This window comes from Triticum urartu, chromosome 3A, assembly GCF_056163025.1.
Source record: "Triticum urartu cultivar PI428250 chromosome 3A, HENAU_Tu73, whole genome shotgun sequence".
Taxonomy (NCBI): domain Eukaryota; kingdom Viridiplantae; phylum Streptophyta; class Magnoliopsida; order Poales; family Poaceae; genus Triticum; species Triticum urartu.
The window spans coordinates 88,721,055-88,746,980 of record NC_141875.1 but is presented as its reverse complement, the minus strand read 5'-3'; the positions used below and the strand labels follow the sequence as shown (position 1 = coordinate 88,746,980).

The following is a 25,926-nucleotide window of genomic DNA, read 5'->3' as shown; positions in this document are numbered from 1 at the left end:
ACAGTCTAGTTAAGGACACTAAAATTGAGTCTAAACCCGACTCTCTCAACGATTTGCATTTTTGGTTGTCCATTTTTGCGATCTTGGCGTTTCTGGCTGTCAGATCTCGTTTGGAAAGCGCGGCTACTATCTATCGCTCTAAGCGATGCTACAGATTAAGGCTCACGTCGAGCGCTAGAGCATGGGGCCGACCCAGGGATAGATCCTGCGATCTCTTTGTTGCCCTCGACATCGCTAACCACTCTGCTAGGCTAAAGCACATGTACAATAGGTAAGGCATGAACTATTAGAAGGTAAAGGTTCGGCTTTTACACATTTTTGTTCTTTTTTTTCTTCTTTTTTCCTTCTTTCTTGTTTTTAAAGGTTTTTTCGTTTTCTTTTGTTTCATTTTTTCATTTTGTTTCTTCGTTTTTTATTTTCTTTTGTCTTCTCCATTTTCTTTGGTTTCTCTTTTCTTCTCCATTTTTTGTTTTTCTCTTTTGGTTTCCATTCTTTGGGTTTTTCATTGTTTCTTTTGGTTTTTCCTTCTACATTCTTGTATACATGATTAACTTTTTTTCAAATACTTCTTCAACACTTTTTAAAAATGCGTGAGTTATTCAACATTTTTATATACATGATCAACATTTTTCAAATACTTGCTCAACATTTTCTAAATACTTGTTCAACATTTTTCTAATTCTTGATTAACATTTTTTAAAATCCTTGTTCAACATTTTTCAAATACAAGAACATTTTTTAAATACCCCCCAAAATAGAAAACCAGAACATTTTCCAAATTTCAAATCATTTTTTCAATACATGATCATTTTTTGAAACTGGGAACAATTTTTGAAGCTCCCGAACAAAATTTGAAAACATGAACAATTTTATAATTTGTGCACATCTTTTAAAACTCCCGAACAAAAAATAAAACGTGAACATTTTTTGGACTTTTCGAACAATTCTTCAAATGAATTTTGAAAACTCCAACAAGCTTTGAAAACATGAACATTTTTTTGAAATTGGTGAACAAATTTTGAAATGGGAAGATGTTTTGAAACTCCCAAACAAAATTTAAAAACGTAATTTTTAACACGTGTGTTTTTTTTCTGAAAAGTGAACATTTTTGTAGTCTGCGAGCATTTTTTAAAAAATCAGGAACTTTTTTCTAATTTGTGGACAAAAATTACTAACAAAGAACATTTTTTGACATTTTAAATATTTTCTTAATTTTAGAAAAGAATTTGAAAATCTGAAGAACAAACAGGAAATAGAAAGGAGGAAAAAGGAATTGAAAATGAAATAAAGAAACCGAAAAAGAAAGAAAACGAAAAAAGAAAAAAACAGAAAAGAAAAAAAAACAGTGAAAAACCGGTTCAAGACCTTCTGAATGGTTCCCAAAACCGGCATGAACCTTCAAAAAAGTACCCAAAACCGGTAATGTAGCGCGTGCGCTATCTCGTAGTTGGGCCAGCCCATCTTGATCGCTAGGTCGCTCGCCTCTGTGTGAAACAGCAACAACTTGACAAGAGCGTCCGTTAGGAAATTACCCCTATGCTCGCTTAAAACCAGAAATAGGGGTACCCATATGTGTCGCACTGTGTGAAATCTGGCTCAGTTGTCCTATGAATGCTCCTATTGGGCCGGTCCATGAGCGGGGCTGGATGCCCACTTGTTTTCATTTCTATCTTCTTCTTTACAATGTAGACACGAGATTTAAAAAATAAAAAATAAATCAGTAAATTTTGAAAATTTGTTAAAGAAATCACAAACTGCTTCTGGATAAAAAAATCTTGCCTAAATCCTAAAAAGTGCAGTTGTGCTCGTTTGCATCCTCGAGCGCACATGTTTCTGTGCCGTCGGATCGTCATCGCGTACACCAGACGCCGCGCTATTTATTCGCGTCGCGCGCGCAGGTGGCACCTGGTCGGCCTGTGGCCCGTTGGGTGGGAGCGGCGGTTCCGGGGCCCACCACTTCTCCTCGTCTCGTCCACCCCCTCCCACTACCGACGCTCGTTTCGAAACTGCAACCTCAGTGCTCTCTCCTCATGACTCCCATCCCAAATCCCCCAAATCAGGCGAGGTTCAATCCTGTGGGCGTCGACGAGTTCGGTGAATCCGCAGCCGATTTTCCGCCGGAGGTGGAGCGACCATCAGGTGCGTGCGGCGTTTTCTGGAAGAAGAGAAGCGGAGGGTAGCCTGGCTTGCGGCGAGGAGCAGGTCGGAGGAAGGGAAGCAGTAGCCAAGGCGCGACAGGGGAGGACCGGCCGCCGCGAGCGACATGCCGTTGGCGCATAGGGCGAGTAATCCTTCCCTACAATCCTTTGGTAAGCACATCTGGTCTGGATTTTCAGCTTTTTCCGTTTCCAAATTGACGAGTACATGGTGGATGATGAAGCTCTCGTTATGGTTGACGACATTGGGAATTCGATGCGCAAGGGGATTGGCTATTGGTGGATGTACGGGTTGAAGGCAGTTGGGGCTGCTGTTCAAATATGGGACCTGCCTTTTTAATGGGACATCCCGGCAACAGGCCTACTCATGCATGTGGCCAAATACTCGACCAATCCTCGGAGCGAAGGGATGAACGAATTCTCGAGGTCTGGTTCATTGAGGTCAGCATCACATGAAACCTTTAGCACTTCCGAGAACCTGCTTCTAGAAGATTCTATAGTGATCCACTGGAATCGGCCTCGGGTGACGCCTCCCTAGTCGTCGAAAGATTTCATCCCTCGCTCGGTCGTTAAGGTGGGGTGAAAACTGCAATGGAGTTGAGATTATGTACGAGTGTTTTGGGTTAGGATGCTCACTACAGGGATAGTTCAGGTGAATTGGTTGTTGTAGATTTTGAGATTCAGATTCATGTTTGCTTTTTGCTCTAGTTTTGTGAATGGCTTGCCCTGTATGTTTTCAGAAGTTGCCCACACGCAAATTTGTAGTAGATTTTGTTTCAGTTAGTATTGCACTGTTTGAACAATGCAAATGTAGAGGAAGTAATTCACTGCAGGGGAAATACTTTCAGTTTAATGGATAATTAAAATTTCTGAATTGCATGATGTGGTTCAGTTTTGCCTGATATGTGTGACAATGCCAATCTAGAGAAAATAATTGCGTGATGGAAATTAAGGAAAATAGTCTTTAACGGACAATCGTTTTCTTTGAATTGCCTGATGTGTTTAGTTTGCCTAACACGTTTCAGTTTTTTTGTACTTTACATGCTTGCTTTGTTCAGATTTTTTTGTTTTTGAAATTTGCTCTGTTACTTAAAGTCCTACTTCATATAGCAACAGAGAAAAATTCAGTTAATGTACAATCACTTCGACACTTTAGTTGCCTGTCATGGCTTCGTGTTTTGCTTCAGTTTGTTATAGTTTTTGCCTGATATGGTGTGTGAGTTTGCCTGATACGTTTTTTTTAACATTTTGACAGTTAATTGCCTGATATGTTTTTTTAACATTTTGACAGTTAATTGCCTGATATGGCTCCTTTTTTGCCTCAGTGATATGGTGTGTGAGTTTGTTACAGGACTAGGCTGAAATATACCGTTACAATTGCGGCAAATTTTCTGCATGATGATGTTCTTTCTCTTTATACGTAGCAGGAGAAAATGGCTGGGACAAGCAAAAAGGGCCTTCAGGGCGACCCTCCTGCATTTAATCCTGATGATGATCCATCTAATGCCACTGAAGAACATAGAACAGAGGTGTGCAGAATATTTGAAACATGCTACTATTTTCCTTTTGATCTATGATTCCCCCCCCCCCCCCCCCCCGCTCTAGATTGATGTGTGCTTGATGCGTGTGTGTGCTTATAGATTGCTACTTACATATTGCTAGAGAGAGATGCTGACACATACTGGTAAGTGCCATGTGGATTTATCAGTCTGTACGCATGATAAAAGATGGTCTGAAGTTAGTTGCATATCTATGTCCTTGATTCAGATAATTCAGTCCTTTGCTGCTTTTATTTTTCTAACATGCATTGATCGTTGCATGCTAGTCTTAGCTATGTTCATTTCATTTGGCCTAGCGCTCGATTTGCTACTGCTGCTACACTAATTCCAGCCTTGATTATATTATGAGACAAAATACATGTATAGGAGGAAGACAAATCAATGGAATTTCTTGTCATGCGGTGATACACTCATGAATCTTTGTGATTCTTTTGTGTTCTTCTTTGTATCTCTTCTTTTCTTAACCATCCAATGGATTTGTAGGCTCATGAAGCCGTGAGCATGCATCATGTATGTGTTTATTTACAATCTATAACCTTTTTGACCATTGAGTTCTAGCCAAAAATATGCTTTCTTGTAGTCAATGTTTTCTACACTAACTTGCCTAATAATGTCAGAAAGTTGCCTATAATATTTTCCATATTTTTTGGCATAGGATCTGCGGCAACTAGCAAGGTGAGGGAGGAGAGATGTGTCAGAATGCCGGTGACCAGGAAGCGAGGCAAGAGGAAGATCAAAGACGGCAGTGCCATCCATGCGCTGCGACCACCTAGCGGGGAGGAGCTAGAGCCGAGAAAGTGTTGTCGCCACTAGTCGAGGAATGGGCCGCAAATCGTCTGTAAGTATCTCGAAATCGCCCCCCTAAGCATTTGTCTTCTACTCAAATCTAGGATTCTATGTGATAGAGGCGAGATAGGGAGGTTGAAGAGGGGGGGGGGGGTGTGGGGTCCCGGCTATTTGGGCAAATCGATGATTTCGAGCGCGGCGGTGGTTTACGACTTGGGGATGCGGTGGCTGAAATAGTTGATGATTTGAGCCGAAAGCATCCAAAACTTGCCCACTGCATGATAATGAGTTGCCAGAGATGATGGCATGAGTTGCCCAACCACTCCTGCGATGTGGGGGTTGGAATCATCGATGATTTGAGCCAAAAGTGTCCGAAAACTTGCCCAACTCATGATAGTTAGTTGCTAGAGATGTTGGCATGAGTTGCCCAAAGATCCGCTCCCGAGAGCGTTGGGTTTTATTTCGCCAAAAATATGCCCAACACATGATAGTTAGTTGCTAGAGAAGCTGGTGCGACTTGCCCAGAGATTTTTTACTTTGACTTTTTTTTGTAGTTTTTGCATACACAACTACAAATAAGCATATGAAAGCATGAACCATCAACTTGTTGTGTTTTTTAATTAACAAATCAGGGCAGCCTACGTTGTTGATTCCACTGAATTTGCCCCAAATCACACAAATGTTGCTTGTCTATATTTCTTATTCTAGACAAATGCAACCTGATATACAGTGAGGAATGATGCATTCATAACAACACAACATTTAGTCTTCATATTATCCAAACAAAAATCTTTTGAACTGTGTGTTTTCAAAGGCAACACTGCGCAATACAAGTTTTTTGTCTGGATTGCAAAGTCACAATGAATTACACATATTTTTTTTCCAGAATTGTTGTCTTTTTTTAGTAGGACTTGCTTGACATTTGAATGTGACTTGCTAATGCTAAGCATGTGACTTGCCTGTGTTTTATGTTTTCTGCACTTTTTTTTAAGATTTTAGGTTATGTTCTTACCCCAAAACCATCAGTTACCTGTAGAGCATTATGGTCATGGTGATAAAAGGAGATAGGGCCGAGACGAAGCTTCCATCCGGATTGAGATCTGGAAGGACGGGGCGTGGAGGAAAGGGGAAGAAGCAGGGAACTCACGTCCTTTTTCTTGCACGTGATTGACGAGGGGGAGGGTTGTTTGTTGTTGCATGAGAACTTATCGGGGCAGGGACCAGGTACTGGGACTTTTCCGTTTTGATCCTCTTTCTGGACGGGGAGATATCTTTCCTTAAAAAGGGTGTGTGCCAGGAAACGCTAGGGAGCACCTGTTTGCTCCCTAGTCGTGTTCTTCCAACATATATCACGGAAAGGGAACCAGCACCATGAAGCGTACTTCACGGCCTGTACCATGAAGTGTACTTGATGACCTGGCCATCCTCCTGGTACATATCTCTGCTTCCGTCCCTATACTGCAAGGTGTAGCGAAGCTTCTCGTATTTGGACCGCATCAGAGGATGTACTGTGTAGAGATCTTGCTCCGGATCATCACACGGCGTCGGCAGCTCGCGGCGGCACGCGGGGCATGTCCCGCCGCCCTTGATCCAGCTCTCCCATAGCCATGCGTGGAAATTGTGGCTGCGTGGGTTCTCCTTCCATACGGCCATGGCTGCTTCCCTGCTCAAGCACGCAGGGAAGTCACAACTGTCTGGCGACGACAACGCTTCCGGTGCCTTCTGCGGGGCTTCGGTCACCGTAGCAGCCGGCGCCTGATCATCTCCGCCTCCGTGTGCGTTGGTGCTGCTCGCCATCGCCGGGAGCCTCGGGTGATCGACGCGGTCCGGTGGCAAGGCGCGTGCGCTGGTGATCGAGCGAGTTCCTTGGCGGCTGCTGCGTTGATCGATCTTCTTGCTCGGCGAGCCAGGTGTGTGCCTTTGGTTTCGTGCCGCGGACCTGGTGTATATGTACACCGAAGCTTGGGCATCGACAGACGTTTCCCGTTATGTTTCGGCGTAGGAGTAGGACACGGAGTCGGTTAATTTCTCATGTCGTGTTCTAGAAAAAAAATCGATACCCCTAAAATACTAATCCCTCCGTCTGGGTTTATTAGACAAGTTTCACCATTTATTTTAATAACAAAACATAAACGGAATCGATAACGCCCGAACGTGCTAGATTTTGGCAAATCGCCCCGAACGCTGCATCTGCCATACGATACCTTAGCACGAATCACGGAACAAATCCAGTGTCATGTCATCCTTTTAGATCGTTCGGGCTGTAGCCCCAACGCCCGAACGCTCGAGCACTTCTCTCCCTTATCCTTTCACTCCACCGCACTAGCCTTTCCCCATTCTCCTATCCACACCTGTCGTGGCTGCTCCCCGGGCCAGCAGCAGCCGTCGACGGGGAGCGCAGCTCGCCTTGTGTCGCGGCGGAGCAGGCGGCGGAACAGCCGGAGGATGAGGAAGCTGGTGGAGGCGCGGTGTGACGGCAGTGGTGCGTGGTGGCTCGCCGAGGACGATGAAGCGAGGGGAGGCGGCGACTCCCAGGCCAGCGCAGATCAACGGGGCTCCGACGCCGTGGGAGTTCGTCGTGGACGCCGACGGGGCGCCTGAGGATATGGCTCAGATGGAGGTGGTGCGGCGCGAGCACTCGGCGGCTGGGGCACGACGCGGATGCAGCTGCGTGGTTGCGCCTGGAGTGCGAGGAAGCGGGCGGGGGCAGCGGCGCTGAGGCCCGCTAGACTCCGGTGGATGTGGCCCTTGGTCGCCGCCGTCCGCTGGTCTCTTCGTCCGGCGAATCGACGCCGGATTTGTAGGGTCCAACGGCGCGGGGTGGCTCTGGTGACCTTGCGCAAGGATGGCGCGCATGGGGAAGACAACCACCATGGCCAACCTAGTAGGTTCCATGGGGCTCGGCAATCACGATGGGGTTCGAACTTCGCGGCCCGTGACGAGGCGGTCGTCGGCGCCAGAGGTCGACTCCCCTGGTCAACGTCTCCTTCCTACGAAGGTATGCATATACTGTTGCCTCTACTCTGCTAACACTATCCTTACACGGAAACCTGCATAAATCATGCTTATTAAGACTAAATTGTGAGTGTTGCTTTACTGGACAGAAGAAGAGGTTATTCTTCAGAGAATTATGGCGTTTCTTTTGGTTTGTAACCATCATCAATAACACATGGGCGACTATTCAGTAATCTGTGTACCTTACACTACTTCCTCCTGTTTGCACTGATATGTGGATTCCTCAAATTTTGAAGCAGCCTGAACGTTACCATCAGATTCTAATTCACTTTGCATGTCTCAAATTCTGTTGTATTTTTTCCTAGCTGATTTCTGAGTCAAGTTGTGATAAAGTAGTTAGCTTAGCTATGTACTGAAGTTAGTTTAGTTTGGTGTGTACCCGAGGTTCTGCTTAAAATAGTTACCATTGTATTAGACATATATTTGACATCTTATTTAGCAAGATATTCCTCGAGAATAGACACAGTTTTCATCTTGTCAACTACAACTCCGACGTACATTTTTTGCCTCCAAAATCGCCATGTCTCACTATACATTTTTTCTTAAATTTGCCCTCTCCCTGTAAAACTTTTCTTAAATTTTCCTGGAAGATGGCAAATATACTTATCGAATCATTGCAAATTTTAGTTCTCGTATCATGAAAATTCATTATTTTTTGCCATGGCAACTTTTGATTTTTGGATCATGGCGCATTTTTACTGTTTTCTACCATGGCATTTTTTTGGTAGACCATGGAAACAAATCTTATACTTTTTGCCATGTAAGCATCAAACATTTAGTTAATTGATCATGGCAAATTTAGTTAACACATCATAACAAACTTGCTTCCTGGAAGATGGCAAATATAGTTATCGTATCATGGCAAATTTAGTTCTCGGATCATGGCAAATTAATTGCTTTCTTGCCATGGCAACTTTTGATTTTTTTGAAATTGTCGTTGTAATTCTTTAAATTGTCAAAAACAACACAAAATAGCAAATATTGCCATGACAAGTTTTGCTAATTATTTTACCTTTATTAACATGGCTATCCTAAATCCCCATGGCAATTTTTTAACTTTTATTGCCATGGCAAGTTACTATTTATTTGCCATGGCAAATTTACCTTTTATTAACATGGCAAATTTACCTAAATCCCCATGGCAATATCTAAGTTTATTTGCCATGGCAAGTTTTTACTATTTATTTGACTTTTATTAACATGGCAAATTTACCTAAATCCCCATGGCAATATCAAACTATTATTGCCATGGCAAGTTTTACTATTTATTTGCCATGGATAATATACCTTCATTAACATGACAAATTTACCTAAATTCCCATGGCAATATTTAACTTTTATTGCCCTGGAAAATTTTACTTTTTATTTGCTATGGTTAATTTACCTTTATTAACATGGCAAATTTACCTAAATTCCCATGGCAAATTTTAACTTTTATTGCCATGGCAAGATTTACTATTCATTTGATCTTTATTAACATGGCAGATTTTACTTTTATTTTTGCGTGCCAATTATTAATTTTTCTACACCATGGCAAAATTAACCTTTTTATTGCCATGGCAAATTTACCTTTTATTTTCCATAATTTTTTTATTTAATTTACATGGCAATTTTAATTTTTGTCACTCATGGCAAACATACTTCTATGCAGCATGGCAGGTTTTACTTTTATTTTGCCATGGCAAAAATACTTAGAAAACACGACAATTATTACTAAACAATAGATGGTGCATTTTTTGTTTTGTGCTTCGGCAAATTTATATAGTAAAAATAGCACACAAAATTTTAATCCATATTTTCTTGAAATTATGGTACAGATGCAAACTGCCATGATTTTTTTCCTTTTTGTGCCATTGCATATTTTTTTCTTTCCATCATGGTACAGATGCAAAATTTGTTTATAAAGATGATTGCAATTTTTGCTTTGAAACCATTGGGATTCTTTTAGTAGTATCTTGTTTTCCATTTTTCTATCTATCATGACTTCTTTTTGACTTTTTCAGTGATGGCAAGTTCATATGCATCCACACTGCACATTTTCCATGTTTTTGATTGGTAAACAACAAAAATTGCCATGGCAAATTCATACATTTTGACATCTTTGCAAATAAGATCTTTTTGGTTCATTCATATTATAGCGGAAGAGTTCTCATGGTTCATTCATACTTTTTTATTTTTGCAGCATTTTGTGACTTTTTTTCATTGCATGGAAAAATCTAGCCTTTATTTAGTCACATCCAATAGTGGTTTTTTTGGTCACAGTAAAAATTGGCACAATCTTGGCTTTTTTCACAACAAAAAGGCCTCTAGGCCCCTGAGGTAGGGTGTTCGGGCTGGGTGATTCTCGTCCCGAACACATGCGTTCGGTCGATGCCTTCCACGGGACCGAACGAATCGTTCGATCTGGGGCTCTTCCAGACCGAACGTTCGGCAGTTATCGAGGTCCAACATAAATTACATTATACAAAAAACATACTTTTGAATTTGTATTTGAAATAGATTTTTAATGGTATAATTTTTGTGACATGTAGTTCAAATTTTATTAGTTAAATTCATGGTCAAAAATTAGTCCAAGATAAGAGGAGACCTAATAAACCTGGACTGAGGGATATTTCTGAAGCATTTTGGAGTAATGGTTTTATTTTCTGCCATGACTTCCACGAATGTCATTGCACAAAAAAAAATTTCAAGCAGTTAAAATATTTGTCGGAAAAAACTTCATTTTTAATAAGTTTTTTCATCATTTTTTTCCTTCGGGTTTTACCCTTCATCCCGAGCTCGTTTGAGATCGGGAGCACGAGAGGAGTTTTGAAAGGTTTTACACTGTGTTATACAAGTACTACATTACTAAGTACCACAATATTCTTTCGAGCATCCTTTTTTTTTTATGTTTTCCCATGGCAAAGCAATCCACATTCCAAGCAATAAACTTCTTTAGGAGCCTGTTTTCTGTGATCTTCGACAAACCAAATTTGATAGTCATTTTATGATTATCTTTTTGTTTTTCTGCAAATGCCATGCCTTGTCTGCAAGTGTTGTGACGGATGTCCTTTAGGTTTATCTACATTTGTCGTGGGAGGGGTAACGCGACCTTGTTTGTCCATTTCTTTTCGCTGATTGCTTCAGGAGTTCTTCCAATGTTTCGACACATGAAACTCCACTAGCTTTGTGTTATTTTTGTTTTTTGTTTATCATGGTTTTTTGGGTACAAACAAATCTCAATCCTCGCACCCTCACAAAAAATGGCGTGCCAAGTTTGCTTCTAGGGTACACCAACAATGATGCAACGAGCACATCATTTTAGTTGGTGACTTTGAAAGATCAATGGTAACAAATATCATATGAATAGCAGTGGCAAACATGAAGCGAACGAAAGAGTAATAGACATAGGGATCCACGGAGGGGTCGATATTACAATGAGATGGAGATGAGTGATGTTGAAGGTGGTCGATGAAGATGGTTGATTCCGATGTCCCCTTGCACGTGGTGATGAAACTGACGATCTCCTCCTTGTCGATTCACCCTCTGGATGCCTTTCAGAGGCTAAGGTTCTATGTCCGGGATCAGTTTCTGGTATCTGTATGTGTCCGATCTCCGATCCGCTTCCATGAGGGGAAGTGGTTGACCAAGAGGAGGGGCGGTGGCTGGTACGACCACACGCGCTCGTACCAGACGATGTCGAGTGCTCTAGATACCATGTGCAGGTGCAACCTCCAGCTTCTCCCAAATTGCTTCATTCTTTTATAGTAATTATTTATCACATTAATTGGCGTGACTTTATCACGTTTTTCTGATGTTCTTTCCTTAGCCTTCCAACAACTTTTAAAAACACATCCTGAGGAAAAATATACAAAAGAAGTGCACGAACACAATAAAATCTAACAAAACCTACCGTGCAGGCACAACAAAAAACGTCAAATTAGCACATAATTTGAACTCATTAATAAGGTTATTCGAACTTTGATGAGAGTGACAACATTTTCTATTGTGTATGTTTTTTTTACAAGTGCATGAATCAAAACACGGTGTCATTTATGAATAAAACAATATATAATAAGAACAAAAGGCAGATAGACTTCCTCTTATTTTTCTCCCCTAATTAATCCTAGGCGGCTAGGATAAACTCTTCCCTCCAGACTTTACCAGAGAGCCCGTGGACTCGCCTTCCCTTCGCCTGCCGCTCTGGCGCCCGGTGGTGGGAGGGGAATCCCGGTGCCTTCGCTCCTGTTAGTAGTTTAGGTTAGAATATTTTAATTTTAATAGGTGCGACGCTCGGGTGGATGATGTCGCTTCTTCTTCGAGTTTGTCTTCCGAATTTTGATCCTCCTGGAGTACGTTTGTCTGGACGTAGTCGACGGAGCTCCGGTGTAGGTTCCTGTTGTTTCCTTAGGGCGGGGAGGTTAGGGTTTCTTCTCATGTGGCGAGATTTGGTGTTAGGTGCTTCAGATCTATGCAAGGATTCAATAGCGGGACGACTGCAGCTCGCGCTGGTCCGTAGTGACACGTGCACGAAGACTTCCTGATTGTCATCGATAAGGTCAAGCTAGCTCTGGTAGACGAGCGGCGATAGGGGCACGTCGGTGGCTCGTTCTAATGGGAGTAGTGGTCATTTGGTGGTCTCGAAACTCTATGTAACTTTTATTATGTTTGAGATGTTTTGTACTTTCAGTAACTTCTGTAATAAATTTGATCTTTTTTGTAAAAAATAATAAGAGCAAAAGGTAGTACAATGGCGTTCCTTTTTTTTGAGGGTAATGGCGTTCCTACAGGACGGATGAAATGATAGTAGGAAAAAGAAATTGAAGTAAGATGAAACATTACGTCTTTTCTAGTAACTGCAGTATAATTTTTTCTTTCCGGAGACGAACCGAACTTGCGTTGAAATTAAGTTATGGAACAACACACCCCAATAAAAAAGAAAATTACATATAGGTCCCTAGAGACCGATTCAACACGCACATCAGCGTGAGATGAGGGTGCAGCGCTGCCAGTGCCGCTCCCGCTCCCGCTCCCTCCTAGAGTCGGCAAGAAACATTTGACGAGCGCACGGATTAATGACGGAAGTATGCACACCGGAGAGATGAAGCAACAGTGCAGCATCGCATCCATCACCTTGATAGGTCTCGAGTACGTCAAGACATTGCCGCCAGCGAAATCTAATAGATCCTGAGGCAAGCAACAAGACTTCTGCACCGAAGCTAGAGCGCGCGCCTTAAACATTCTAATGGTTCACAACAATCATGTACAATGTATACCTTTAGAATTCGCATACATATTAGCCGACATTATTGATTTATCATTAAATCACTCCTTTCTTTTGCGTTAGAATAATTCAAGATACATTCAAGGCACGTCGCCGATCATCCAAGGATCAAACAATCACATGAGCCAAGGTAGTGAAATTTGTTGACGAGGTTCACCAACAACGTTAAACCGTTGCAGAAACACAACTTTAATCGACCAAATGACTACGACGGGATTGACGGATGCACCGACATATACGGATTCACTAGAAATTACACCTTGTCAAAGCGTGCACATAATTAAACCCAGAGCGTATGGCTAACGATGAAGATTTATTATTGGTGAGTGAAAACCACGACAATATCGAAGAGTACACTTGATACATATGCTATATATATAGTCGGTACGGAATATATATCGCAATGCTTTATCGAGAAAAGAGAGAAATATATGGCAATGATGGTGCAAGTGCAACCGCTGACTTACATCGCCGAGTACATATCCAGAAAAAGAAAGGGGAACAACTACCATGAAGCGTACTAATTCACGACCTGTGCCATGAAGCGTAGTACTAATTCACGACTTGTGCCATGAAGTGTACTTGACGACATGGGCATCCTCCTGGTACATATATCTGGTTCCGTCCATATACTGCAGGGTGTTGCGAAGCTTCTCGTAGTTGGACCGCAGCAGAGGATGTACCGTGTAGAGATCTTGCTCCGGATCATCACACGGCGTCGGCAGCTCGCGCCGGCACGCAGGGCATGTCCCGCCGGCCTTGATCCAGCTCTCCCATAGCCATGCGTGGAAGCTGTGGCTGCGTGGGTTTTCCTTCCATACGGCCATGGCTGCTTCACTACGTGCGGGTTTTCCTTCCATACGGCCATGGCTGCTTCCCTGCTCAAGCACGCAGTGAAGTCACAACTGTCCAGCGACGCTTCCGGTGCCTTCGTCGGGGCCTCGGTCGCCGCAGCAGCCGGCGCCTGATCCTCTCCGCCTCTATGTGCGTTGGTGCTGCTCGTCATCGCCGGGAGCCTCGGATGATCCGGTGGCTCTGGTGATCGAGTCGAGCGAGTTCCACGGTGGCTGCTGCGACCTCGATCGATCTTCTTGATCTGTGAGCGAGGTGTGTGCCTTTGGTTTCGTGCCGCGGGCCTGGTGTATATGTACACCGAGGCTTGGGGATCGACAGACGTTTCCCGTTATGTTTAGGGGGAGGAGTAGGACGCGGAGTCGCTTAATTTCTTCCGTTGTGTTCTAGAGTCAGATTCGGAACCAGCCGTTGACTGCCTTCATTCTCCCGAACCACGAGTAAATAGTGGCATAAAACAAACATAAGTTGGGCTGGATTCCAAAAAACTACCAGTTTTCATTTTTTTTAAAAAGCTACCACAAATTTGGTTGGCTGTTTCAAAAAATTCAAATTGACTTGTGATTAAATCGGACTCGATATAGCCCTGACGTTCGATCTTGGAGCTCCCCAAATCGAAAGAATCTGGTAGCGATCCGATCGATCGAACGATTACGTGCGCCACAACTCCTATTTAGAGCCCGTTGCGTCAGTTAAAGCGCAATTGGTAAAAGTCGCACACCCTTCACTTTGTACGTTTCAAATGGGCCTGCGCACAATCGCAAGCACAAGTGGAAAGCTTCTGGTTTTGGGGAGCCTCTGAAAGCTTCCTGGGAGTTTTTGGTGGTTTTCTAGACCGTTTTTTATCTGGTTTTTCTTTTTGTTTTCTGATATCCTTTTCTTTGTTCTTTATTTTTATTTTTCCCTTTTCTTTCCTTTTCCTTTTTCTTTCTTTTTATATTTTATATGCACATTTTTTCAAATTTGAATACTTTCTTCAAATTCATGAAACGTTTTTTCAAAACATATGAACTTTTTTCAAAAGCATGAGTATATGCAAATCCACAAACTTTTGCCAATTTATGACTTTTTAATCCAAAATCTGTAAAAATTGATTACTTTTTTGTCCAAATCCATGAACTTATTTTTCAAAATTGATTTACTTTTTCAAATCAACAAACTTTTTAACAAAATCCATGATTTTTTTTCAAAGTCGATGAATTTTTTTCAATTTCACGTTTTTTTTTCAAAATTCGTGTACTTTTTCAATTCATGATGCACAGAGGAGTTTGTCCATTGCCGTTGCTAGTCTGGAGTGGAAGGGGTTTGAGCTTTGGTTTGCTGCCATGCATACAGTGCAATCTTTTTTTTTTTGCGGGATGCATACAGTGCAATCATGGTGAAGGTAATTACACAGCGTATACTGTTGATTAGTGAGGCACTCTTGTATAAAGGTTGGCAATCCGGCCGGAGTCCATTTCTTACGTGTACGTTCTCGTCCCAGGGAGTAAGTCAAGTTTGGAGCATCGTCGACGGATGGGTAAACATGTACGTAGTACAAACACGATATTTGGAGCCTCAACAGGTTACCACCGCCTTGTAAGAAGCCAAGCTATCCCCAAGGACAGGCAGGGCACACAGAAAACGTTGGCAGCAAACTGTCGGCAGAACAAATACACTTCTACTGATACTTTTTTCCTCGCTCCTAGAAACTGAATTGATACTTGTTCTCCATCATGATAACCCCCTATGATGAAAGTGCATGGTGACGACAGCCAAACACCATAACTCGCGTGATTTTTGAGGCGGTTTTGACATAAAAATAGCATCCTCAGCGTTTAGATTTGTAGGCTGCCGCCTAGGCTTTGACAAGTTTCTGTCTCCGCCATTGCCCCTTTGCATGGACCAATTCTTCAAGGTCCATTCTACACCATCTCCCAGCCAAAGACGACAACTGGTCCACCTTATCATACAACCCAAGAGGACCACCTGTATGGATAAAGAGGACCTTCCGCCCTTCCCACTTGATTGGATTCTTGGACATGTCTTTCAACATACCATAAGCTGCCTTACCGCTGTAAAAAAAACAAAGCCATGCATGTCCCCATTAAGCATACTATTCACTTAGACGAAAGGACTAGCATACATGATATAAATGTCACGTCACACATAAAAGGAAAAAATATTACACCTGTAGACTGGATCAAGCACAATGCCTGTTGCTGCAGCTATATCCTTCACAAATTTAAGCTCTTCAGGTGTGCTCATGGCATAGCCTAAGCCCTTAGCCTATCAAGCAAAATATTCACAAATTTGACTAACATAAATACTCCCTCCGTTCACTTTTGTAAGACCTTTTAGACATTTAAGACAACACCTAAAACAGTTCAATTTCAGCTGTCCTAAACGACTTACAAAAATGAACAAAGGGAGTAGTTGAATTCATTCTTTATAGAAGTGTTCCATCAGAAAGGCGATTCTGGGAAATGAACAAACTAGCCACACAAAAAATAGCAAAAGGATTTTATTCTTCAAGATGGTTGTAGCCAAGGTTCTTAGTTTGTAATCTTCTAGGATTTTAGTGGATAAATATTCACATTTACGGAAAACCATACTATCAAGAGGGCCACATGCGAGAGAACTAGCGATGAACTCCTTTTCAATATCCTCAAACAATACGGGTTATACAACATATACTCACATCTTCAATCCTGACTATATCATGGGAATTCAAACGAGGTTGAAGTCCATCAATGAGACCTTGAACATTATCATAGAAGTATCCAGGGTTATAACAAACAAAGAATCCATGGACCTATCGTACAAGTGGATGATTAGTATGGAGACATCAGCAAGATAAGAAAATAGCTAAAGAAAGCTTATACTTTTGCCTTTATGCTACTCAATTGTGATCCTAAAGCAAGACCAGCAACGGTTCCACCACTGCACAAAGTTCAATCATGATAAATCGCAAAGTGATAATATAACAACTTCCATGATGTATGCATGAAACAATAGAAAACATGTAAATAAAATTACCCATATAATGTAAAAAATAACAGGGGTCACCGAAATACCTGCCGCATGCAACAACAATGTCATCAAACTGAACATCACCAGATAACTGAATTTGCTGCTCAATCTCCCTTACTGCTTCAATATATCCCCTGTAAGAGCAAGACACCTACATGTTACACGTAAGATTGAATGGCATAAACTAAATTGTCATTTAATTATTTTTTCTAAGGCCTTTTTGAACTCCAGCTATTCCTTTACAATACGTAATCTTACATTCAGTTTGCACAATGAAAATTTTAATGTTTTCTCGACACAATGTGAACATAATACACTAATGCTCTGTTTGGATGTAGACATTGAAAGGCTTGGCATTGAATTGGCTTGAATGCCAAATATTCAAGACATTGATATTGAGCTTCAATGCCAATTTCGGTGTTTGGATGCTCATGTATTTGGCTTGTGGAATCCAAGAAAAAACAATTTCAATTCTTGTTTGGATGGTCAAGTGCTGAATTGCACACGTAAAAGGGTATGCAGTTTCATATTTTGCTGTACATGTTTCAAACTGAATTGCACATGACATATGTATGTGTTTGAATGACCCATCAGTCAATTTTTGCGCAAGTACACCTATGATTGGACCAAAAAGAGGGGAGCATGTGCGTGAGGGATTGAAGAAGAATACATCATATGCATAGTGACTTGTTGTGTTCAATAGGGTATGCTGTGAAACTTGGCTCACAACAGAATATTTATTGTGCAAAGATATAGTAAGCTGGTATATCTAGTGCGAGTTAGATAAGACATAGGCTAGGTGAAAGAATATTTGGGAGATGATAAAATGGTTCTTGTATTTTAAAAAGGTAAGACACATGGTATCTTTATATAGTGGATGCTTAGACCGTTAACCTTTCCTATCACAATAATAACTCCTAGGGTATGACTCCTATAATCCTAGACTTCCTAATATAGGAATGTAAGACAACCATCAATCCATGAGTATCAATCCTCGAGGGAAACATCAAACTATGTTATAAGTGTTGGGTTTCGTAGTAATTTCAAAAAAAATTCCTACGCACACGCAAGATCATGGTGATGCACAGCAACGAGAGGAGAGAGTGTAGTCTACGTACCCACGCAGACCGACTGCGGAAGCGTTGACACAACGTAGAGGAAGTAGTCATACGTCTTCACGATCCGACCGATCCAAGCACTGTTACTCTGGCACCTCCGAGTTCTTAGCACACGTACAGCTCGATGACGATCCCCGGGCTCCGATCCAGCAAAGCATCGGGGAGGAGTTCCGTCAGCACGACGGCGTGGTGACGATCTTGATGTTCTACCGACGCAGGGCTTCGCCTAAGCACTACAACGATATGACCGAGGTGGAATATGGTGGCAGGGGGCACCGCACACGGCTAAGGAACGATCACATGGATCAACTTATGTGTCTAGAGGTGCCCCCTGCCTCCGTATATAAAGGAGCCAAGGGGGAGGGGGCCGCCGGCCAGGAGGAGGGCGCAGGAGGAGTCCTACTCCTACCGGGAGTAGGACTCCCCCCCCAATCCTAGTTGGACTAGGATTCCCCGAGGGGGAAAGAGAGAGAGGGGGGCCGGCCACCTCTCCTAGTCCTAATAGGACTAGGGGAGGGGGGAGGCGCGCGGCCATCTTGGGCTGCCCCTTTCTCCTTTCCACTAAAGCCCATTAAGGCCCATATGGCTCCCGGGGGGTTCCAATAAGGGAGTTTTCTGTGATGTACTACTTTCCAATAAGGGAGCAGGTACAGTTACCTCATCAAGTTCTACTTTCCTCCCACTCACTTCTTTCGAGAGAAACTCCTTCTCTAGAAAGGATCCATTCTTAGCAACGAATGTCTTGCCTTCGGATCTGTGATAGAAGGTGTACCCAACAGTCTCCTTTGGGTATCCTATGAAGACACATTTCTCCGATTTGGGTTCGAGCTTATCAGGTTGAAGCTTTTTCACATAAGCATCGCAGCCCCAAATTTTAAGAAACGACAACTTTGGTTTCTTGCCAAACCACAGTTCATAAGGCGTCGTCTCAACGGATTTTGATGGTGCCCTATTTAACGTGAATGCGGCCGTCTCTAAAGCATAACCCCAAAACGATAGCGGTAAATCAGTAAGAGACATCATAGATCGCACCATATCCAGTAAAGTATGATTACGACGTTCGGAAACACCATTGCGCTGTGGTGTTCCGGGTGGCGTGAGTTGCGAAACTATTCCACAATTTTTCAAATGTACACCAAACTCGTAACTCAAATATTCTCCTCCATGATCAGATCGTAGAAACTTTATTTTCTTGTTACGATGATTTTCAACTTCACTCTGAAATTCTTTGAACTTTTCAAATGTTTCAGACTTATGTTTCATTAAGTAGATATACCCATATCTGCTTAAGTCATCTGTGAAGGTGAGAAAATAATGATATCCGCCACGAGCCTCAATATTCATCGGACCACATACATCTGTATGTATGATCTCCAACAAATCTGTTGCTCTCTCCATAGTACCGGAGAACGGTGTTTTAGTCATCTTGCCCATGAGGCACGGTTCGCAAGTACCAAGTGATTCATAATCAAGTGGTTCCAAAAGTCCATCAGTATGGAGTTTCTTCATGCGCTTTATACCGATATGACCTAAACGGTAGTGCCACAAATAAGTTGCACTGTCATTATCAACTCTGCATCTTTTGGTTTCAACATTATGAATATGTGTGTTACTACTATCGAGATTCATCAAAAATAGACCACTCCTCAAAGGTGCATGACCATAAAAGATATTACTCATATAAATGGAACAACCATTATTCTCTGACTTAAATGAATAACCGTCTCGCATCAAACAAGATCCAGATATAATGTTCATGCTCAACGCTGGCACCAAATAACAATTATTTAGGTCTAATATTAATCCCGAAGATAGATGTAGAGGTAGCGTGCCGACCGCGATCACATCGACTTTGGAACCGTTTCCCACGCGCATCGTCACCTCGTCCTTTGCCAGTGTTCGCTTAATCCATAGTCCCTGTTTCGAGTTGCAAATATTAGCAACAGAACCAGTATCAAATACCCAGGTGCTACTGCGAGCTCTAGTAAGGTACACATCAATAACATGTATATCACATATACCTTTGTTCACCTTGCCATCCTTCTTATCCGCCAAATACTTGGGGCAGTTCCGCTTCCAGTGATCAGTCTGCTTGCAATAGAAGCACTCAGTTTCAGGCTTAGGTCCAGGTTTGGGTTTCTTCTCTTGAGTAGCAACTTGCTTGCCGTTCTTTTTGCAGTTCCCTTTCTTCTTCCCTTTGCCCTTTTTCTTGAAACTAGTGGTCTTGTTGACCATCAACACTTGATGCTCCTTCTTGATTTCTACCTCCGCAGCTTTCAGCATCGCGAAGAGCTCGGGAATAGTCTTATTCATCCCTTGCATATTATAGTTCCTCACGAAGCTCTTGTAGCTTGGTGGCAGTGATTGGAGAATTTTGTCAATGACGCAATCATCTGGAAGATTAACTCCCATCTGAATCAAGTGATTATTATACCCAGACATTTTGAGTATATGCTCACTGACAGAACTGTTCTCCTCCATCTTGCAGCTATAGAACTTATTGGAGACTTCATATCTCTCAATCCGGGCATTTGCTTGAAATATTAACTTCAACTCCTGGAACATCTCATATGCTCCATGACATTCAAAACGTCGTTGAAGTCCCGATTCTAAGCCGTAAAGCATGGCACACTGAACTATCGAGTAGTCATCAGCTTTGCTCTGCCAGACGTTCATAACATCTGGTGTTGCTCCAGCAGCAGGTCTGGCACCCAGCGGTGCTTCCAGAACGTAATTCTTCTGAGCAGCAATGAGGATAATCCTCAAGTTACGGACCCAGTCCGTGTAATTGCTACCATCACCTTTCAACTTTGCTTTCTCAAGGAACGCATTAAAATTCAATGGAACAACAGCACGAGCCATCTATCTACAATCAACATAAACAAGCAAGAAACTATCAGGTACTAAGTTCATGATAATTTTAAGTTCAATTAATCAAATTACTTAAGAACTCCCACTTAGATAGACATCCCTCTAATCCTCTAAGTGATCACGTGATCCAAATCAACTAAACCATAACCGATCATCACGTGAGATGGAGTAGTTTTCAATGGTGAACATCGTTTTATGTTGATCATATCTACTATATGATTCACGCTCGACCTTTCGGTCTCCGTGTTCCGAGGCCATATCTGCATATGCTAGGCTCGTCAAGTTAAACCTGAGTATTCTGCGTGTGCAAAACTGGCTTACACCCGTTGTAGATGGACGTAGAGCCTATCACACCCGATCATCACGTGGTGTCTAGGCACGACGAACTTTGGCAACGGTGCATACTCAGGGAGAACACTTCTTGATAATTTAGTGAGAGATCATCTTATAATGCTACCGTCAATCAAAACAAGATAAGATGCATAAAAAGATAAACATCACATGCAATCAATATAAGTGATATGATATGGCCATCATCATCTTGTGCTTATGATCTCCATCTCCGAAGCACCATCGTGATCACCATCGTCATCGGCGTAACACCTTGATCTCCATCGTAGCATCGTTGTCGTCTCGCCAAGCTTGTGCTTCCACGACTATCGCTACCGTTTAGTGATAAAGTAAAGCATTACATCGCGATTGCATTGCATACAATAAAGCGACAACCATATGGCTCCTGCCGGTTGCCGATAACTCGGTTACAAAACATGATCATCTCATACAATAAAATTCAGCATCATGCCTTGACCATATCACATCACAACATGCCCTGCAAAAACAAGTTAGACGTCCTCTACTTTGTTGTTGCAAGTTTTACGTGGCTGCTACGGGCTTAAGCAAGAACCAATCTCACCTACGCATCAAAACCACAACGATAGTTTGTCAAATAGACTCCGTTTTAACCTTCGCAAGGACCGGGCGTAGCCATACTTGGTCCAACTAAAGTTGGAGAGACAGTCGCCCGCAAGCCACCTATGTGCAAAGCACGTCGGGGGAACTGGTCTCGCGTAAGCGTACGCGTAATGTTGGTCCGGGTCGTCTCGTCCAACAATGCCGCCGAACCAAAGTATGACATGCTGGTAGGCAGTATGACTTATATCGCCCACAACTCACTTGTGTTCTACTCGTGCATATAACATCAACATATAAAACCTAGGCTCGGATGCCACTGTTGGGTTTCGTAGTAATTTCAAAAAAAATTCCTACGCACACGCAAGATCATGGTGATGCACAGCAACGAGAGGGGAGAGTGTAGTCTACGTACCCACGCAGACCGACTGCGGAAGCGTTGACACAACGTAGAGGAAGTAGTCGTACGTCTTCACGATCCGACCGATCCAAGCACCATTACTCCGGCACCTCCGAGTTCTTAGCACACGTACAGCTCGATGACGATCCCCGGGCTCCGATCCAGCAAAGCGTCGGGGAGGAGTTCCGTCAGCACGACGGTGTGGTAACGATCTTGATGTTCTACCGACGCAGGGCTTCGCCTAAGCACTACAACGATATGACCGAGGTGGAATATGGTGGCAGGGGGCACCGCACATGGCTAAGGAACGATCACGTGGATCAACTTGTGTGTCTAGAGGTGCCCCCTGCCTCCGTATGTAAAGGAGCCAAGGGGGAGGGGGCCGCCGGCCAGGAGGAGGGCGCAGGAGGAGTCCTACTCCTATCGGGAGTAGGACTCCCCCCAATCCTAGTTGGACTAGGATTCCCCGAGGGGGAAAGAGAGAGAGGGGGGCCGGCCACCTCTCCTAGTCCTAATAGGACTAGGGGAGGAGGGAGGCGCGCGGCCATCTTGGGCTGCCCCTTTCTCCTTTCCACTAAAGCCCATTAAGGCCCATATGGCTCCCGGGGGGTTCCGGTAACCTCCCGGTACTCCGGTAAAATCCCGATTTCACCCGGAACACTTCCGATGTCCAAATATAGGCTTCCAATATATCAATCTTTATGTCTCGACCATTTCGAGACTCCTCGTCATGTCCGTGATCACATCCGGGACTCCGAACTAACTTCGGTACATCAAAATGCATAAACTCATAATAACTGTCATCGTAACGTTAAGCGTGCGGACCCTACGGTTCGAGAATAATGTAGACATGACTGAGACACATCTCCGGTCAATAACCAATAGCGGGACCTGGATGCCCATATTGGCTCCTACATATTCAACGAAGATCTTTATCGGTCAGACCGCATAACAACATACGTTGTTCCCTTTGTCATCGGTATGTTACTTGCCCGAGATTCGATCGTCGGTATCCAATACCTAGTTCAATATCGTTACCGGCAAGTCTCTTTACTCGTTCCGTAATACATCATCCCGCAACTAACTCATTAGTTGCAATGCTTGCAAGGCTTATGTGATGTGCATTACCGAGAGGGCCCAGAGATACCTCTCCGACAATCGGAGTGACAAATCCTATTCTCGAAATACGCCAACCCAACATCTACCATTGGAGACACCTGTAGAGCTCCTTTATAATCACCCAGTAACGTTGTGACGTTTGGTAGCACACGAAGTGTTCCTCCGGCAAACGGGAGTTGCATAATCTCATAGTCATAGGAACATGTATAAGTCATGAAGAAAGCAATAGCAACATACTAAACGATCGGGTGCTAAGCTAATGGAATGGGTCATGTCAATCAGATCATTCAACTAATGATGTGACCTCGTTAATCAAATAACAACACTTTGTTCATGGTTAGGAAACATAACCATCTTTGATTATCGAGCTAGTCAAGTAGAGGCATACTAGTGACACTAAGTTTGTCTATGTATTCACACATGTATTATGTTTCCGGTTAATACAATTCTAGCATGAATAATAAACATTTATCATGATATAAGGAAATAAATAATAACTTTATTATTGCCTCTAGGGCATATTTCCTTCAATAAGCAGGAATGTAAGAGAAGAAAATTGTACGTAGCAGCTATCATCACATATAAGACCGTACCAATCTCCCAATGAGTTGGATCCACCACCAGAAATCACATATGGCTTCCGTCCATTTTCCAAAAGCCTCTTTTTTAGCATGTCAGTTAAAGCCTATAACAAATAAATACTTACGTGATTGGAGAACTTCTTGAGCAATACAAGAGGTACAACATAACAAATAATTCGAGGTGTAGGAAGAACTAATCACTGAGGTTATGAAGGGAACCGATGCAAAAAGTTGTACTACATGTATCAAAAGAATAGACAATATATAACATCAAAAAATTCAAAGGACAAAAAAATGATAGTACTAAGTATTATGATCTGAAACAATAACAAAACACATGCTATTTAATATGGTTATCTTTTAACAAATAAAAACATATCTTATTAAGCATGAATAATGAGTGAGACTCGTTTATGGACAAGGATTTGGCAACATATCAAACACAACTATGAAAACCACAAACCACCACAACATAACGCATCACAGAGGAGAGCATACCACACCCCCAATTATAACAAAATCTCTTTTTGAGACAAGGTCAATGTGCGCTCCCAATAATCTCTCGACAAGGAGATTACCAACCAAACCAGGATCTTCATCCACAAGAAGCTGAAAACATCCCACCAAAACCAAGTAAAAAAGAAATGCATTTCCACAGAAGCATTTGATCATTTTCACCTCACAAGAACATAACTTACCTTGGAGGTAACAAGTACCAGATAGCAATCGAGATTAACATACTTGGCAGCCACGGCAGTTGCTCGGCAATGGTTGCTCTGGATACCACTGATAGTGATAACACAATCGGCACCCTGTGTGACGGCATCTGCCATCAGAAATTCGAGCTTCCGAACTTTATTGCCGCTCAGTTCCATGCCAGCGAGATCATCCCGCTACAGTCTCCCAAAAATTTCCACATCAGAATTGAAATGCTAATAGTACTAACGAGGTAACCATGAAGTACCCCAAATTTTGGAAATTGAACAAAGTAGTGCTTCTTGTGTTTCACCTTGATCCATACTTCGGTGCCTCTTGGCAAATTGGGGAGGTTCCACTTGTGAATTGGAGTTGGAAACTGTTTTGGTTACAAAAAAGGAAATGCATTAGACTTAACCATTCCACATTCTTTTGTTACTTTAAAGTTTAAACTAATTGAAATCTGCATACTAATCAGTCCAAGTAGAGATAGCAAAGCTTACTTGGCTGAGGGTGTAGTTGTGGGATGGGATGATGGAGAGGTCTGAAGCCCAAGGCGGCAGCGTATAGACCTTCTTAGAAAGGAAGCTGCCGATCTGGGATGAGGAAGAAGTATGAGCCACTCTGTAGGCTGATGTCGAGGTCCAGTGGCGGATTGCGACGTGAGGAGAGAACAATCGGAGAATGGAAGTATTGGGTACCATTGCTCTGGAAGATTGTTTCCCCAGTCGACCGACCGATCGTTACCGGTTAACATTTTCCTAAACAATGTATGCCTGTAAGACAACCTAAGCTTACTTAGATAAAAGTTGACCAACAAAAATAGAGTAAATTAAAGCACCTATGAGCAGAACATAACTAATTTTCGACGTGGAGATACAGAAACCTATAGCTACAATGTATGTTAATTGTGATCCAATGTTCTGAACTTTGAATGCCCTCTCTTTATCCATTTTAATGACAAGTATTTTCAGACGGAGGGAGTAGATGCTAGTAGGACATGGTACACAAGCAGAAAGATATATAGAAGTATTTATAGAATGGATAAGTATTAATAAGATCTTGAAATCAAATATTACCAAACCAAAGTATTAATAAGATCTTGAAATCAAATATCCGCTAGGAGATGGTAGCTCGGGATATCTTCAACCGGTTTGGATGGCGATCATGTAATAGGATAGGCAATTAGTTTACCTATCTCTTTTTCAGCCAGCCGGTTGTGGCGTCTTTTATATGGCTAGTCTGTGTTTCTAGCCCATGTTGGCTCTGTGTGAGCTTTGTTCACTTTTCAGTAGGAGACTTTGAGACCTTGTTGGAACTTATTTGGTTTAATAAGATGGCCGTATACATCGATCTGATGCAGAGGCCGGGGTATCCCCCTTTTCGAAAAAAAACCAAACCAAGGTATTATATATTCTCAGCTCAGATTTTGTAAGCGAGATGTCTATCCTTGATAGTAGATTGAAAATGGCTCCTGTTAATAGGAGTCCAAGCTTCAACATACCAGCTCTCAATTGATTGCTTTAAAGTAAGTGATGCTGAATGAAAACCAACATGCCTAGTCAAATATTGTGTCCGAGTGAACTGGA

General features: G+C 42.5%; 1 protein-coding gene and 1 long non-coding RNA gene across 2 annotated transcripts; one reads left to right on the top strand and one right to left on the bottom strand.

Annotated features, from left to right (window-relative positions):
• The first annotated feature begins 6,745 nt into the window (after positions 1–6,745).
• On the top strand, positions 6,746–12,259 carry LOC125543017 (uncharacterized). Its single transcript, XR_007298227.2, has 3 exons — positions 6,746–7,499; positions 7,606–11,220; positions 11,963–12,259. It is a non-coding gene; the product is annotated as an uncharacterized LOC125543017 (long non-coding RNA).
• Positions 12,260–15,468: 3,209 nt separating this feature from the next.
• Positions 15,469–25,056, bottom strand: LOC125548028 (D-cysteine desulfhydrase 1, mitochondrial-like). Its single transcript, XM_087514856.1, has 10 exons — positions 24,841–25,056; positions 24,651–24,716; positions 24,340–24,534; positions 24,140–24,250; positions 23,654–23,745; positions 16,688–16,777; positions 16,496–16,553; positions 16,312–16,425; positions 15,802–15,899; positions 15,469–15,685 (listed from the first exon to the last, which is right to left on the bottom strand). Exons 1-10 carry the CDS (start codon positions 25,039–25,041, stop codon positions 15,469–15,471), a joined length of 1,242 nt encoding a protein of 413 aa, XP_087370982.1. The 5' UTR covers positions 25,042–25,056.
• Between the last annotated feature and the right edge of the window lie 870 nt (positions 25,057–25,926).